This window comes from Ursus americanus, chromosome 6 (assembly GCF_024610735.1).
Source record: "Ursus americanus isolate L20-20 chromosome 6, mUrsAme1.1.p, whole genome shotgun sequence".
NCBI lineage: Eukaryota > Metazoa > Chordata > Mammalia > Carnivora > Ursidae > Ursus > Ursus americanus.
The window spans coordinates 54660324-54676721 of NC_142132.1; the positions used below are offsets into that span (position 1 = coordinate 54660324).

At 46.4% G+C, this 16398-nt stretch overlaps 1 protein-coding gene across 1 annotated transcript in view; it reads right to left on the bottom strand.

The window, feature by feature from the left end:
* The window catches only part of MACROH2A2 (macroH2A.2 histone), a 49358-nt gene that overhangs the window by 14964 nt on the left and 17996 nt on the right, over positions 1-16398 (bottom strand). The window contains exon 2 of the mRNA XM_045783439.2: positions 15075-15305. Within this exon, the coding sequence (XP_045639395.1) occupies positions 15075-15246 (172 nt within the window). The 5' untranslated portion in view covers positions 15247-15305. The remainder of the gene's footprint in view (positions 1-15074; positions 15306-16398) is intronic.

Consider the following 16398-nt stretch of genomic DNA (forward strand, 5'->3'; position numbering starts at 1 on the left):
ACTGAGGACGTGATGGCTGGAATTTGGCCAAGAGGAAGAACAACAAGATAGAAGGAACTGGAGTCTCTTATGATGGTGGAGGCTCCTGCCTGGCCTGTCCTTACTCCTGGGCTGTCTTCTATAGACTTCTTTTGTATGAGAGAGAAGCAAAGTCTCCCGTTTAAGGCACAGTCAGCAGGAGTTAAAGCTGACCAATACAGAGCCCTGACACAGGACCCGAGTGTCTTCCAGTCTCAGGAGAGCAGGGCCATCTCTGAAGAGAATACTGATGTACGCAGAGTCTTTCTTTGGTGCCCATTGGGACACCTTCCAGAATCTCCTTTTCCTCTTCACTTGATGCCCCAGGTCCCTCCTGTCCTAAAGGAAAGTGGGTGGGAAGAACTAACTTGTACTGTGGGGTGAGGCCATGCTTAACCCGGAAAGTGAATTCTGAATGGGGAGACCTACAAGGCTTGGAAGGAAGGTATTTGGGGTTTGGGGGGTTGCCACATATCCCTCAGGATCTGACTTTAACAAACATGTCATTTGATAAATGTAAAAGGGCTGATAAAGGAGAATTTTCCTAAAACTATCTTACATGTCATCAAAATTTTTAGTCAAAATTAAAAAAAAATCTATATAGAATTGGTTCATACCATCTGTAGGCTTTCCCCTTTTCCTCTCTTTCTTTCTCAATTTCAGAGGCATGTTCTGCTAATCAAATTTGTCCGCCTTCAAAAGTATTAATGAGGCTTTAAAGAAGAATTCTTTCTCTTAGAAAGCTAGAGGCAATGTGCCGATGTGTTGTTTCACTGATAATGTGGTGGCAAAGTGTGTGTGTGTGTGTGTGTGTGTGTGTGTGTGTGTGTGTGTGTGTGTGTGTGTGTGTTGGGAGAATTTGCTGGGACAATGGCATAAATACTAAGCTCTAAAATTAACAGGCAATTCTGTGTGAGTCTTTACAATCAACCTAATTTCAAGTAAATAGCACATGAAATTACCATCACTCATAAAAATCTATGGCAATAAAAAAAAAACTGCCTAAGTACACCATATTAACTAAGCAAATGTGATTAACAAAAAATTAGAATAAAATACGCATTAGAGTTAAATATTTATATAGAATTTCCATAATGAAAAGTGCTAAATCACTGCAAATTCATTCTCACAACATCTTTTCCAGGTTATTAAGCAATGAATATCGTGTTTACCAACAATGCATTTACACGGTGGCTGTGTTTTCGGAATCAAACACTGGGGGACGGTAGTTCGAGAAGTACGAGCACTCTTGTTGGGACAATGGGATAGAGTATTTGAAATTCTTGCCCTATTAGGTCATCTGGCTAGCTGCATTCAAGCTGCTGCCCAACCCTTTCTTTCCCTTAAAAGAAGGGTAACCCATCACAAAGAAATGTGGTTATAAAGCTTTCACAAATAGGCTGGCTTTTTCGACTCTAGGTTAAACCGTACAGCTTTCTATTGTGCCCCTGCTCTTTTCGGGGCCCCCACACCTGGGAGGAAGGAGCTCTCCTCTCACCCCTTTTTCTGGATTGAGGGGGGTCAAAGAGCCTCCCACTTTTAAGCTTCTGAGCAACTGAATTTCATTTAGCATCTTGGGCTACCAGTTTCCTGCCTGTGTCGCCCACACTTAGAGGAAGATGTTAAGCATCCTGCCAAGTTCGGTGAATGAGCTGTCGGCGTGAGAGGCAGGACTAATCGGGAAGCCCTATGGACTTGGAGTCTTGAGGAAGCCCCTGAGGTCGGGTTATTTTCAGCTTGACAGACAGACGGCTGCATGGACATTGGATTCACAGAGGGACAGCACGGCCAGAGACTGACAGCCGTGATGCAGCAAGAGGTCCCGTACGGGGCACGCAAGCGAGGCTCGGCCAGTGTACCCCTGGGCTCCCAGGCTAGTGCTTCCGAAATCAGTTATAGGAGAGAAAAACCTCCATTCTGTGCTCTAGAGCAAAAGCAGAGGTAGACTTTTGTTCCAGAAAGAGAAAAACTTCTTAATAATATACAGCTGAAAATCCAGACCCAGGACTTCTCTATTGGATATGTGGTCTGACTGTTCCTTGGGACAAACACTTCATGGTCTAAATGTCTGAAATAACATTAATTATTATTATTTTCAAATGTTATTATGACCAATATATTCACATGCACTCTAAATGTTTGTTACATCCTTGAGTGATTTTATTGATCTTGAGAACTTAAGTATCCTTCTATTGGCAGTCAGCAGGAAAAATGGATTTATACAGCAAATATTTGTTTCGCTGAAAATTTTGTGAAATTATTATTCTGTTAAGTGGTGGAGACTTCCATGGAAGTCTATAGACTTCTATATTCTCGGAAGTCCCACTTCCAGCAATAGGAGCCATCTGGAATGTGGCTTAGAATCTGGTCATTAAAAAAAATGATTTCAAAAGGGAGGTTGGAAAGCTCATCAGGCATGTAATCTTGGAAGAGTTGGGTCCTCTCATTTTGTCCACAGTAGAAACCAACATTGGCTACCCTAGCCCACAGGAGATGGGACATAGCGCAGTAACCGTCGGGCTGGGACAGAGGGCACGGAGTGGCCACGCCTTCAAGACTGTCTCCTTCCTCAGCCCCTTCTTTCTTGCCCATTTGCCCACGAGGTGATGATGTCCCCAGGGCTTTGTCTGGGCCCTCTGGTCTGCCCGGGCCGCGCAGTCTTCCAGGGAAACCCCATCCATTCATGGCTCTAGCTTCCCACGTGCCCATGCCACCAGATCCCCACCTTCAGTCCTGACCCCGTGTCACCTGGACAGCCTCACCTGGGTGTTCCACAGGTAAATCAAACTCACCACACCCCCAAATCCCAATCATTTTCTTGGGGGCGGCAGCTCTATCCACATACAGCTCCTCCCAGAGACCTGGCAGTCCTTCCCTTCCCCACCCCTCCCCTTCTCACCTCCTCCTGGCCTCAAGAGTCACACAACTGTGCCCCTCTTCTCCGCACCTACTGCCATTACTGAGTTCAGGCCCTCCTTTCTTTGAGCCCACATAGTTGTCATGGCTGTCCAAATGGTTTCCCCACCCCCATTTTTGTCTTCTTCCAGATCCATGCCAACAAGGCCACTGCTGGCCCATACGTTCCTTTGTACAAATTAGATGTCCCTTCTGCCAGACACTTTACTTTCCTGATTTCGTTAGCACAACACTCTTTACTGCCATCTGCTGGCAATGCTTGTAATAAGTATACAAATCTTTGAGGTCTAGTGGAATGATACTCCCCTCAATGCCTGTCCTTGCACAGTGTACAACCTTCCCAACCATACATGTGGCCCTGGATGCCAAAGTGATCTTTTCAAAACATAAATGTAATAAATGAAAATCATTAGATAAAGAAATGCTTGTTGTTAAATGGAGAGACCCGATTGTCTGGAAATGATGTAAATGATGGGTTTCTATGTGACACAATAACTTAAGGTGCCCTGAAATTCAAGCTTTTTAAAAGACTTATTTGTCCTATTAATTAAAAATATGTTACAGAACATTTCCTCACTACAAAAATGATTTAAATTATTTATTTGTAACATCTTACATTTATGTTATATCTTTGTTGGTAAATGCAAAACTATTTTCCAGAACTGGGGGCTTGCTTTTTCAGTCCATCTTCCCTCACTTCTTTTGGAAACGTGAACTGGACCAACATTTACAGACTGGCAGACTGAAGTATGAATGTGATGTCCGTTCTGGGAGGCTTGAGGATGTCTCGGGTGGAAGGGGCCTCCTGGATGAGCAGTTCAGCATGCGTCTGCCGCCAGATTATGCCACGTCCTCCCCGTTTCTTGGGACTAGAAACACTGCATGGGTCTAACGTCGTGGTGATGCGTGAACACGGCCCCGCCAGGCAGACAGTCTGGAGAAATCAGGCAAAGCAGACTGCTCTCTTTGGCTCAGAGTAGCTGAAAATTTGTGTGACTTTCTTTTTTAGCTAAGTAGTCCCCGGCCTTCTCTTACTGGGCATTCCTGTGACCCTAGGTCCCCTTTCCAAAGCACCGAGGACCTTCAGAGCCCACAGTCAAGAATCTGAAGGGGGAAGTAAGCTGGCCACAGGAACCACCCACCCGGGCCTGGCGGCTCCCAGGACATCAGCTGTTTTATGGGGTTCAGTAAGGACAGACGGTGAAGGTGATGCTCTGTGTGTTGGAGGAAGGCGTAGGCCAGAGGCTGATGTCCTCATAGGGGGACACTGTGGTGTGCTCATCAGTACCCAGCTGCCCTCCTCCTTCTGGGATCCAGAGGAGGGACCTACCCGCTTCAACCAGAGCCTCCAGCCAGCTCTGGAGGCCCCAGGGTCCCACTTCCCCGAGGGCCCCTTGTCTCCAGCCTCTCCAGCTTCTCTCCCTCTGCCAGAGATGCTACGCCCAGGAACTCCAGGTAGTCTGGTGAGGCTATGGACCCCTTCTCAGAATAAAGGGTTTTTCTTTAATTGTGATAAAATGCACATAACGTGACATTTACCATTTCTAAGTGAGTAACTCAGTGGCATCAATGACATTCCCAGTGTCATGCAACAACCCTCACCATGTGTCTCCGGCACCTGCGTCCCCTAAATGCAAGCTGCGTGCCCATGAAGCCCCACTGCCCATCCCACCGCGGCCCCTCAGCCCCACCACTGCCCCTCCGCGCTGTCTCTGTGGATTTCACTACTCTGACGCTGCATCTAAGTGGAATCGTGTCACATTTGTCCCATCATGTCTGCTTATTTCACCCTGATTTTGCAGAAAGTCTTCAAGGCTCAGCCATGTGGAGCAGGTGTCAGAATTCCCTTCCTTTTTAGGGCTGAGGAACATCCCATTGCATGGCTGGACCACGCTTTGTCTACCCATTCATCTGCTGACGGACACTTGGGTTGTTTCCGTTGTTTGGCTGCTGTGTATAATGCTGTATGAATACGCGTGTGGAAAGAACTGTTTAAGTCTCTGATTTAATTCTTTCAGGAAGGCAGATACCCAGGAGTGTAATTGCTGGGTCATATGATAATTCCACGTTTAACTTTTTTTTTTAATCAAACATTTTATTTTTAATTCCAATGTAGTTGACAGAGCATAGTATTAGTTTCAGGTGTACAATCTAGTGATTCAACCCTTCCAGACATCACCCCGTGCTCATCACAAGTGCCCTCCTTAATCCCCATCACGGATTTCACCCATCTCCCCACCCACCTCCCTTCTGGGAACCATCGGTTTGTTTGCTGTAGTCATGAGTCTGATTCTTGGCTTGTCTCTCTCTCTTTTTTTCTTTTGCTCATTTGTTTTATTTCCTAAATTCCACATATCAGTGAAATCATATGGTATTTGTCTTTCTCTGACTGACTTATTTGGCTTCACATAAAACTCTCTAGCTCCATCCACAACATTGCAAATGGCAAGCTTTCATTCTTTTTGATGGCTGAGTAATATTCCACGGTTGTGTGTGTGTCTTTCCTTTACTTATTCATCATCTCCTTTATCCATTTGTCTATCGATAGACATCTCGGGCTGCTTGGCTATTGTAATACCTTGGCTATTGTAAATGATGCAATAAACTTAGGGGTGCATATAACCCTTTGAATTCGTGTTTTTGTATTTTTTGGGGGTAAATACCCAGTAGTGCGATTGCTGGATTGTACAGTAGTTCTTTTTTAAGTTTTGAGGAATCTCCATACTATTTTCCAGACTGGCTGCACCAGTTTGCATTCCCATCAACAGTGCACAAGGGTTCCTTTTTCTCCACATTCTGGCCAACACCTGTTGTTTCTTGTGTTGTTGATTTTAGCCATTCTGACAGGTGTGGGGTGGTATCTCATTGTAGTTTTGATTTGTATTTCCTGATGCTGACTGGTGTTGAGCATCCTTTCATGTGTCTGTGTCCCATCTGTATGTCTACTCATGTCTTCTGCCCATTTTTAAATTAGATTATTGGTTTTTTGAGTGTTGAGTTGTAAAAGTTTTTTGTATATATTTTGGAATCTAACCTTTTATTGGATAGGTCATTTGCAACTATCTTCCCCCATTCAGTAGGTTCTCTTTTAGTTTTATTGATTGTTTCTTTTCTTTTTTTTTTTTTTAAAGATTTTATTTATTTATTTTGACAGAGAGAGACAGCCAGCGAGAGAGGGAACACAAGCAGGGGGAGTGGAAGAGGAAGGAGCAGGCTCCCAGCGAAGGAGCCTGATGCGGGGCTCGATCCCAGAGTGCCGGGATCACGCCCTGGGTTGAAGGCAGACGCTTAACGACTGAGCCACCCAGGCGCCCCTATTGATTGTTTCTTTTGCTGTGCAGAAGTTTTTGTTTTTTATTTTATTTTAAAAGATTTATTTATTTATTTATTTATTTATTTATTTATTTATTTATTTATTTTAGAAAGAGAGAATGTGCGTGCAAGTGCACAGGGTGGGTGGAGGGGCGGGGGGAGGGAGAGAGAATCTCAAGCAGACTCGCCGCAGAGCGTGGAGCTGACGTGGGGCTCCATCTCGGGGCCCTGAGATCATGACCTGGGCTGAAATCAAGAGCCTGACACTCAACCAACTGATCTACCCAGGTGCCCCAGAAGCTTTTTATTTTGATGCAGTCCCAATAGTTTAATTTTCCTTTTATTTCCCTTGCCCCAGGAGACATATCTAGAAAAAACGCTGCTATGGCTGACTTTAGAGAAGTTTTTGCCTGTGCTCTCTTCAAGGATTTTTATGGTTTCAGGTCTTACATTAGATCTTTAATCCATTTGGAGTGTTATTTTGTGTCTGGTGTAAGAAAGTGGTCCAGTTTCTTTCTTTTGCATGTGACACGCTGTCCAGTTTTTCCAACACCATTTGTTGAAGAGACCATCTTTTTCCCATTGGATATTCTTTCCTGCTTTGTCGAACGTTGACCATATAGTTCTGGGTTCATTTCTGGGTTTTCCATTCTGTTCCACTGATCTACGTGTCTATTCTTCTGCCAGGACCGCGCTGTCACAGTTTTATAGTATAACTGGAAGTTTGGAATTGTGATGCCTCCAGTTTTGATTTTCTTTTTCAAGATAGCTTTGGCTATTCAGGGTCTTCTGTGGTTCCATACACATTTTAGGATTGTTTGTCCCAGCTCTGTGAACAATGCTGTTGGCATTTTGATAGGGATGGCATTACATCTATAGATTGCTTTGGGCAGTATGGACATTTTAACGACACTTGTTCTTCCAGTCCATTTCTTTTTGTCATCTTCGATTTCTTTCATCAATGTTTTATAGTTTTCAGGATACAGGTCTTTTACCTCCTTGGTTAAGTTTATTCCTACGTACTTTATTATTTTTGGTGCAGTTGTAAATGGGATTGTGTCCTTAATTTCTCTTTCTGCTGTTTCATTATTAGTGTATAGAATTCATTTATCAGTTCTAGTAGTTTTTTGTGGGGTCTTTAGGGTTTTCTGCATAGATGTCATGTCATCTGCAAATAGTGCAAATAGTTTTATTTCTTCCTGACCAATTTGGATGCCCATTATTTCTTTTGGTTGTCTGACTGCTATATCTAGGACTTCCACTCCTATGTTGAATAAAAATGGTGAGTGGACATCCTTGGATTGTTCATGACCATAGAGGAAAACCTCTCAGTTTTACCCCATTGACTATGATGTTTGCTGTGGATTTTTCATACAAGGCTTTTATTATAGTGAGGTAGGTTCCCTCTAAACTGACTGCTTTGAGGGTTGTTGTTGTTGTTGTTTTTTATCATGAACGGATGTTATATTTTATCAAATGCTTCTTATGCATCTACTGAAATGATCGTATGGTTCTTATCCATTCTCTTACTGATGCCATGTATCATGTTGATTGATTTGTAAATATTGAACCACCCTGGAATCCTAGGAATAAATCCCACTCGATCCTGGCCAATGCTTTTTTTCATGTATTGTTTGCTACAGTTTGCTAGTATTTTGTTGAGGAATTTTGCATCTATGTTCGCCAGAGATATTGGCCTGTAGTTCTCTTTTTTGTGGTGTCTTTATTTGGTTTGGTGTCGGGGTAATGCTGGCCTCATAGAATGAGTCTGGAAGTTTTCTTTCCTCTTATATTTTCTGGAATAGTTTGAGAAGAATAAGTGTTAACTCTTCCTTACATGTTTGGTAGAATTTGCCTGGGAAGCCATCTTCTCCTGGACTTTAGTTTGCTGGGAGTTTTTTGATCGCTGCTTCAATTTCTTTGCTGGCAGTTGGTCTGTTCAAATTTTCTATTTCTTCCTGCTTCAGTTTTGGAATGTTACAGTGTTCTAGGAATTTATCCATTTCTTTTAGGTTGTCCAATTTATTGGCATATAGTTTTTCATAATATTCTCTTATAATCCTTTGGATTTCTGTGGTGTTGGTTTTTACTTTTCCTCTCATTTGTCATTTTCTTTATTTAAGTCTTCTCTCTCTCTTTCTCTTTCTCTTTTATTAAGTCTGGGTAGAGGTTTATCAATTTTGTTGATCTTTTCAAAGAACCAGCTCCTGGTTTCATTGATCTGTTCTAATTTTTTTTTTTTTTAGTTTCTCTATCATTTATTTCTGCTCTAATCTTTATTATTTCCTTCCTTCTGCTAGTTTTGGGTTTTGTTTGTTCTTCTTTTTCTAGTTCCTGTAGGTGCAAGGTTAGGCTGTTTATTTGAGATTTTTCTTGTTTCTTGCAGTAGGCCTGTATTGCTATGAACTTTCCTCTTAGGACCTCTTTTGCTGCATCCCAAAGGTTTTGGACCATTGTATTTTCATTTTCATTTGTTTCCATGTACTTGTTTATTCTTCTTTGATTTCTTGGGAGGCCTCTATGTTTAACTTTTTGAGGAACCACAAACTGTTTTCCACAGCAACTACACCAATTTACCTTCTTACCAGCAATGCACAAGGGTTCTAATTCTCTACATCCTCATCAACAATTGTAATTCTTTTAATAACCATCCTAATGAGTGTCAGCATAAAGTTTTAAATGCATAAAATTAAACACATAGGATGGCCAAGAAAGCCAATGACACTGAAATGTAATTTTCAAAGTATTAAAAATCTGGAATATAGTAGTCTGTGTGCTTTTTTATTAACACAGTAAATAACAAGATCTAGTGGTAGGTCTAATAACTACTGTGATTTTGAAGTAATAAGTGTAAATGAAATTTCTATATATGTGTAACAACAGGAACATAATAAGAAAACATCAGTGATTTCAATTGGTCGAAAAGTCCCAGGTGTTGCTGAAACACTACTGTGGTTTACTGCCCACATTCATGGAGGAAGGACATGCTGAAGTTCAGGTATGGTTAGGGAAGCTGCAGCTTGAATGTGAGGACCCCAGGCTCAAGCCTCTTCCGTGTCATACCCTCTCCCACCTGCCATACCACCAGCTGTCAACCTCTCTCTTCCCTTCTTCTGAGTCAAACTCCCTAAAAGAGTTTGTCACCCCCTTTGTCTCCTGTCCACACCTCCAGCTCTTCAACCCACTGCAGTTTGGCTTTGACCACCCACACTGTCCTCGTCAGGGTCACCAGGACCTTGAGGTGGCTAGATCTGTTGTCCTTGTCTGATTTTATTGGTATCACTCCCGATGGTCACCTTTCCTTGCTTTCCCAGACGCCGACTCTCCTGCGAGCCTTTCCTCCCTAACCTCTGCTGCCCTCCTCAGCCTCCCTCACCACGCTTTCCCCCTACTTGGCCCAGAAAACTGTGCACACTGGTCCTGCTTGGGCTGCTCCCAGGCTCCCCAGTCTTGTCGCCGCACTCTCTCTGGGTGACCTCACTTGCTCTCCCGGCCTTTACTGCAGTCTGCCCACGATGCCTGCACCTCCAGCTCGCAGCTCCCTGCTGGCTGCAGACATGCCTCGTCGGGCTTCACTCAAGAACAGCAATTGCACCGGGGTGAGTTGCTACCATGTGCCCCAAGCAGTGCGAAGCACCTTTTGTGCATTGTCTAATGTAATCCTCACCACAACACTATGAAGGTTAAGCGACATACCTCACAGTCCTTAGCTGATAAGTGGCAGAGCCAGAATTTGTCCTCCAGGGCACCTTGCAGAGACCTGAAACCTACGGGCACCCACTAAGCCCCTCACTCTGCACCTTGTTTCTCCCCCATTGTTTCCTGCTTCAGCGACATGCATCATTTTCACCTACCAGCTGCTTTCCTCTTCTCGTTCCCTTGGCCAGTCCTCTTAGAGTGGAGTCCCCATCTCCACTCCTCGACCCATGGCAGCTTGGCTTGAAAGAAAGTAGCCAGGCCAAGGCTGAAAGATTCGTGTCTACCTTGATGCCGTTCCCTCCTATCCAATCCATCATTGAGCAGAGCGACTCTATCTCCCCCAGATATCCCCCCCGCAGAAGTCCATCTTTTCTCATCATCCCCTCTGCACACCACTGTCCCAGCCACTATCAATTCTCAAAAGAGACACAAAAACAGCCCCCAGTGGTTTCCTGGACTCCGATCTTGCTTCCTGCCAACGGTTCAACTAAAGCCCAAGTGGTGTCTCCCAGATGCCACCTCCTCCCTTCTATCTGTGTGTGTACGTGTGCGCATAACATCATCATGGCCCTCAAGGACCTGACTGGCCATTCCCCATCTCGTCTCTTACCCCCTCCCAGTTCCCAGCTCTGCTCCAGGTAACAAACTTCCTCCAGGTTCCGGAAGGGGCCACACACTTCTTCTAAACTTCGGGTCTTCACCCTCGTTCCTACCCCACCTGAAATTCTCCCCCTAGTTCAACCCCCATCAGAATCTACTTAATTCCTACCAAACCCCCACTCTGGCTGCCATCAGAATCATGTAGGAGAGCTTTAAAAAGTCCCAATGCCTAGAACATACGTCCAGAATCTCTGGGGGTGAGCCTAGTCCTCAGCATTTCAGATCAATCAACTTAAGAAAAGCCTGGATCACGAACCTGGTTTCGGTCCTAACAACGCTTACTTTACAAGAGGCAGCCCCCTGCACCCCATCTCCACACAGGCTTTTCAAAGCCCCTGTCACTTCCCTGCCCGGCTTGCACACCAGCTTATTGTGCTCTGCTCTGCTAAACGCCTGCAGCCCTGCTCCGCGAGCCTCACCTCCCGAGGCAGGACCCGGTCTGTCTGCTTTCCTCTGCATTTCCAAGGCCTGATCCGAAGGAGAAGCTCAACCAAGCTTTGTGTCATGAATGTTGATGATCATTTCAAGGGTGACAGGACGCTGTCATGCTTTGAACCTCCTTTCCTAAACAAAATCGATCGATGGCCACCACCCCACCCCAAAGGTAACAAAATACCCCCTTTTACTTAACTCAACCATGGCCTGCAATTCTACTAATAACGATTCATTCCTTTGGCTGAAAACTTTTTGTATCAATAAAATGCAAGTACAGCCCCAAAATGGAACACGTAAACGGAGCAGTCATTATCTTTGCCCTGAATGATTTCATCAGCTCTTAATAGAAGGGACAGCAGAAGGATGACCGTTTATTGAGTGTATCGCATGAACTGGGCATTTTACATATGTTAGCTCGTCAATGGAGTTAAGTGAGTTAGCTCTGGAAACACCCGAAACTCAGAGAGGTTCAAGAATTAGCCCAAGGTAACAGAGCTGGTAAAGTGATAGACCAGATTTAAACTGACAGGAAGGGAAGGAAGGGACACAGAAAACAGGCCCAGGCTTCAGAGGACCAACTTCACCTCCTCCCCTTGGCCCAGCACCCTGCTGGGGTCATCCTTCCAGGTGCTCGTGGTCTCCTCTAGTGCACGTCCAACACATTGGCAAACGCTGTTGGCTTTGCCTTCAAAATATATCGGTACTCTGACCACTTCTCAGTACCTTCACTGCTCACTCACTGGCTCTCTGCAAGAGCCTTCTTGCTACTTTCCCTGCTTCCGCCCTGGTACCCTCTCCCCACAGGGTCACGTCACTTCCACCTCTGCCATCAGCATCAGGACTCCCACAGCAAGCTCTTACCCCCCACCCGCCCATTCTCCTCGGGGCGTCAGGTACAGGGCAAGCCCCTCCACCAGCCCCAGGACTCCGGCCCACTGCTGCCCCTCTAACACCCTGCACCTGCCTTCCTCCTGCCTGGAGGGCCAGCCCGCAGACACGTGCATGCCTACTCCCTTCCCCGCCCCCAGTGGGGCCTCCGACCCACTAGCGCTATTCTCAAACCCCCTGGCCTCCCTATTCCCGGGACACTCTCTCTTCTTCCTGGCTTCATTTGTCCCCTAGCACTTGTCACCATCTGCGAATCACACACACTTCACTTGTTTGCCGCTTCTCCTCCCCAGAATGCACCTGCTGGGGTGCAGGGATTCCTGCCTGTCTTGGTCTGTGCTGTGGCCTCAGCACTGAGAGCACTGGGCATATAGTAAGTGTTCAATAAAAGATTGTTGAGTGAACAGAGGATGATGAGTAATCAATTTGAAAAACAGGGTGACTTTCTTCTTTGGGAGATACTGTAGATCTTTAAAGATGTGCTGGCTCCACGTGCTGAGTGTGACATTGGGGCTTTAGTACACACTGCTAGGGGGTCTGCTGGCTCTAATCGGAGATAAATTAAAAATCATATCAGCGGTCCAGTTCTAATACCGGGGAAGAGGCTAAGGGCTTGCTGTGTACGCTGACATGTTGATGCTTAGCAAGAATTTGTTAAATGAATGAACAGGAAAAGACCAGCTTTTACTTGAACCATAGACTAACAGAGATGCCAGTGATTCAAAAGACCAAAGTTTGTTCTATTATGCACCAAGTTTAGACCTTCACTGAGTGGAGGCATGGGACTTACTTAACTGTTGGTTGATTACACCAACATTATAATGGGGCAAGAAGTACATGGCTTAGGGGGCGCCTGGGTGGCTCAGTTGTTAAGCATCAGGCTTCTCCTCTGGGAGCCTGCCTCTTCCTCTCCCACTCCCCCTGCTTGTGTTCCCTCTCTCGCTGGCTGTCTCTCTCTCCATCAAATAAATAAATAAAATCTTAAAAAAAAAAAAGAAGTACGTGGCTTAGGGTCGAAGGACCTCAGGGAACCCCCCTCCCTGCTTGGAGGCTGTGGGATCTCTGGTTACTCGGTGTCTCCCAGTCTCACTGGGTGATGTGGATCTGACAGGTAGGTTTCAAGCTTTATTTGCCTTTCCCTCTCTGAGCTGGCAGATTTTTCCATCAGGCCCCATTTCAGAACCAGTAAATCAGACCACAGGGTCTGTGTGTGGGGTGGAGAGACAGATGCAGCCAGGATCCTGCATTTTCCACAAGCATTCCCCGCGCCTCTAGGCTGTGGCTACAAGACTGGCTACAGTCTCGCTGCTCTGAGCGGTCCCTGGAGCAGCACCTGCATCGGGGGGAGAGCACTAGAAAGGCTGAGTCTCAGGCTCCACCCCAGACCTTGTCAATGAGATCCCCAGGATGGTTGGTGCTTTGAAAACACTGCTCTCTCCCACTCGATTGCACCAACTTTCAGAGCCCTCCAGCCCTTCTCTCCAATCTCCCAAAGGGTGCCGGTGGAAAACTTTTAGCCCAGGGACAAGCCTTCCATTTCACAATGAGGGACAGGCTTAAGATGCCAGGGTCTGCCTGAGGAAGCTCCAGGGGGAGAAAGTTTCCTCGGGTGGATCAAGGCAAACCTTTCATCGCTAATGTTGCTTGGTGATGGATGGGGGACCAAGAGGGCAGAACAGGATGGAGCACTGAAGAGCAGGAAGAGACTGCTCTTGAGGGAGAAGCAGGAGGAGAGGAGGGACCTGGGGCCAGAAACTGGGTCCAGCCCGCCACACCCATGGGTGTTCATGCTGTGGCTGCAGGGGGCTCAGCTTCTGGGGGAGACAGTTTCGGGAGGTTTGCTTTACCTGGAGGACTGCCCAAGGGATTTAAACCTGGCACCTGGGGCATTTGTTAACCTCGGGCAGAGTCAGAGACTTTGTTGCTCGTGGCTAAAATGACCCCTCAAGGAACTAACCACACTTATTTATACATATTTTTATTTTTATATATTTTATTTGTAAGTATTTTATAAATCTTTATATCTTTTAAAGGCATCCTTGAAATTTTGAAGTATGATTTCTGTTTAACTATGACAGAACAGCAATCAGAAAGCTAAACAGGGGGGCGCCTGGGTGGCTCAGTCTGTTAAGCGTCCAACTCTTGGTTTTGGCTCAGGTCATGATCTCAGGATCGAGCCCTGTGTTGGGCTCTGTACTCAGCAGGGCATCTGCTTGAGGATTCTCTCTCTCCCTCTCCCTCTCCCACTCCCCCCGCTTGTGTGCTCTCTCTCTCTTTATTTAGAGAAATAAATAAAACCTTAAAAAAAAACAGAAGGCTAGGGGCACCTGGGTGGCTCAGTTGGTTAAACGTCTGCCTTTGGTTCAGGTCATGATCCCAGGGTCCTGGGATCGAGCCCTGCGTCGGGCTCCCTGCTAAGTGAGGAGCCTGCTTCTCCCTCTCCCTCTGCCTGCCGCTCCCCCCTTTCCCTGCTTGTGCTCTCTCTATCAAATTAAAAAAAGAAAGAAAGAAAGAAAGAAAGAAAGAAAGAAAGAAAGAAAGAAAGAAAGAAAAAGCAAGCTAAACAGGAAGTTACTCAAATATATAAAGACCACACACAGCAAAAATCTCATCTTAGGGAAAAAAACAATGTTAATAACCAATATGGGAAATGATTTCCTATGTACCATTGTACGCAAAGGAGAACACAACTGGAACATTCTGGGCTTCATGGAACCGGCTGGAGCTGGTTCTGGTGTGGGGTCGACACTCCTCATGGACAATGAGCCCTAGTTCTTACACACCAGGAGACCCAACGCTCAGTGAGGACCTCGAAGCAAAGTGAGGACCCCCGTTAGAAAATGAATAGCACCCCCCACCCCCAATCTTCCTTGGAGTGTCTCTTCTGCAGGAGCCTAGACTTTTACACTCTGTGTTTGCCTAAAGCAAGACACACCTTTTTCACGCCTGGTCTAGAAAAGCCACTTGATGGTGCGTTCTCTTCTTTCCGTGTTGATTACCTGTCATTATGCCCTCTTCCCTCCCCTAATGCCTGTAAAACGAATCCTAGCCAAGCAGACGACCAGCTGCCAAGGGAAGTGATCCTCGCTGTCCCGAGGTGGCAGGGGCGGGGAGGGGGCAGGGAGCCGCGAGGGGTGGCACGTTACCTGCCAGGTACTCGATGACTGCCGCCATGTAGACGGGAGCACCCACGCTGATCCGGTACTTGAACGTCCCTTTCTTCAGGTAACGCATCAGCCTCCCCACGGGGAAGATGACACCGGCCCTGGCTGAACGGGACAGCTTGGACATTTTCTTCTTCCCGCTCCGGCCCGACATCTTGCCTCAGTTTCCCTCTCAGCTTGCTGACACGGAGGCCTCCCGGCACTAACACGATGCTGAGAAGGAAAGAACGCAGGGTGAGGAAGGGGGGTCGGCAAGCATTTTGGGAACAGTGATGGGGCACCAGGACACTGTGTGACACATTTGATGGTCCCCGGAAAGCAGCTGAAACCTAGCTGCCACCGCAGGGCACTGAGGGTTGGGAGCTGGGCATGGGGGCTTTACAAGGCATTGGCAGGCCCCCTGCAAACATCTCCCCACCCCGTCGAGTCAGCCCAACCTCAAGGTGAGAGACCAAAGAAAGTCACTAGAGAAAGGGGTCATGGTGCTGTCGTCTGCAGGACCATGGCCCCAACGATGCCCAGAACCCCTGCCTAGGTCACCTTATATGGCAAAAGAGACTTTAAAGACATGATGAAGTCGAGGATCCTGAAATGGGGAGGTTATCCTCGAGTATTTGGGGAGCCCCAGTGTAACTGCGAAGGCTCTTTTAGGAGGGGGCAGGAGATGAGCGAGTAGTAAGAGGCGTAATGGGAGAAGCAATGCATTCTCCCCTCAGAACCTCCAGAAGGAACCAGCCCTGCCAACACCTTCACGTTAGCCCAGAAACCCTGATTTTCACCTTCTGATCTCCAGAACTGTCAGGGAATAAATTCAGATCGCTTTAACCCCTAAATTGGGGCTGGTTTATCACAGCAGCAGCAAGAGAAGGAATAGGATTCCTCTCGGCCCTGACTGGCTTCTGCCGGTCCGAGTCCGGAGCACAGCGAGCAGGGCGATGCCTGCCACCGTTAGCTCTCACCCGCGACTCAGCCGCTGTGCGCTTCTTGGTGGAAGCGCTTTTCTGAATTCTCCAATCACATAGTGTTCTTAAAAACAGAAATACGTCAGAAGAAGCAGTTTATGAAACATGCCACTGCACGGTAACCAAAGCTAGCAAATTAAAAGCTACAAAGCAGCCCAAGCTTTGCTCCCTGGAATGAGGAGTCCAGGCTGATTTGGGGGAGAAACTTCAGCATGAGCCTGAAGAGGGGACTTCAGTACAGCTCACCGAGGGACACGCCCATAGCTCATTGTTGTTTCAGGAAGCGATCTTCTGTATGAAGATAAGATAATTATATACTTCTGAAAAGCTCATTCAGAGAATCA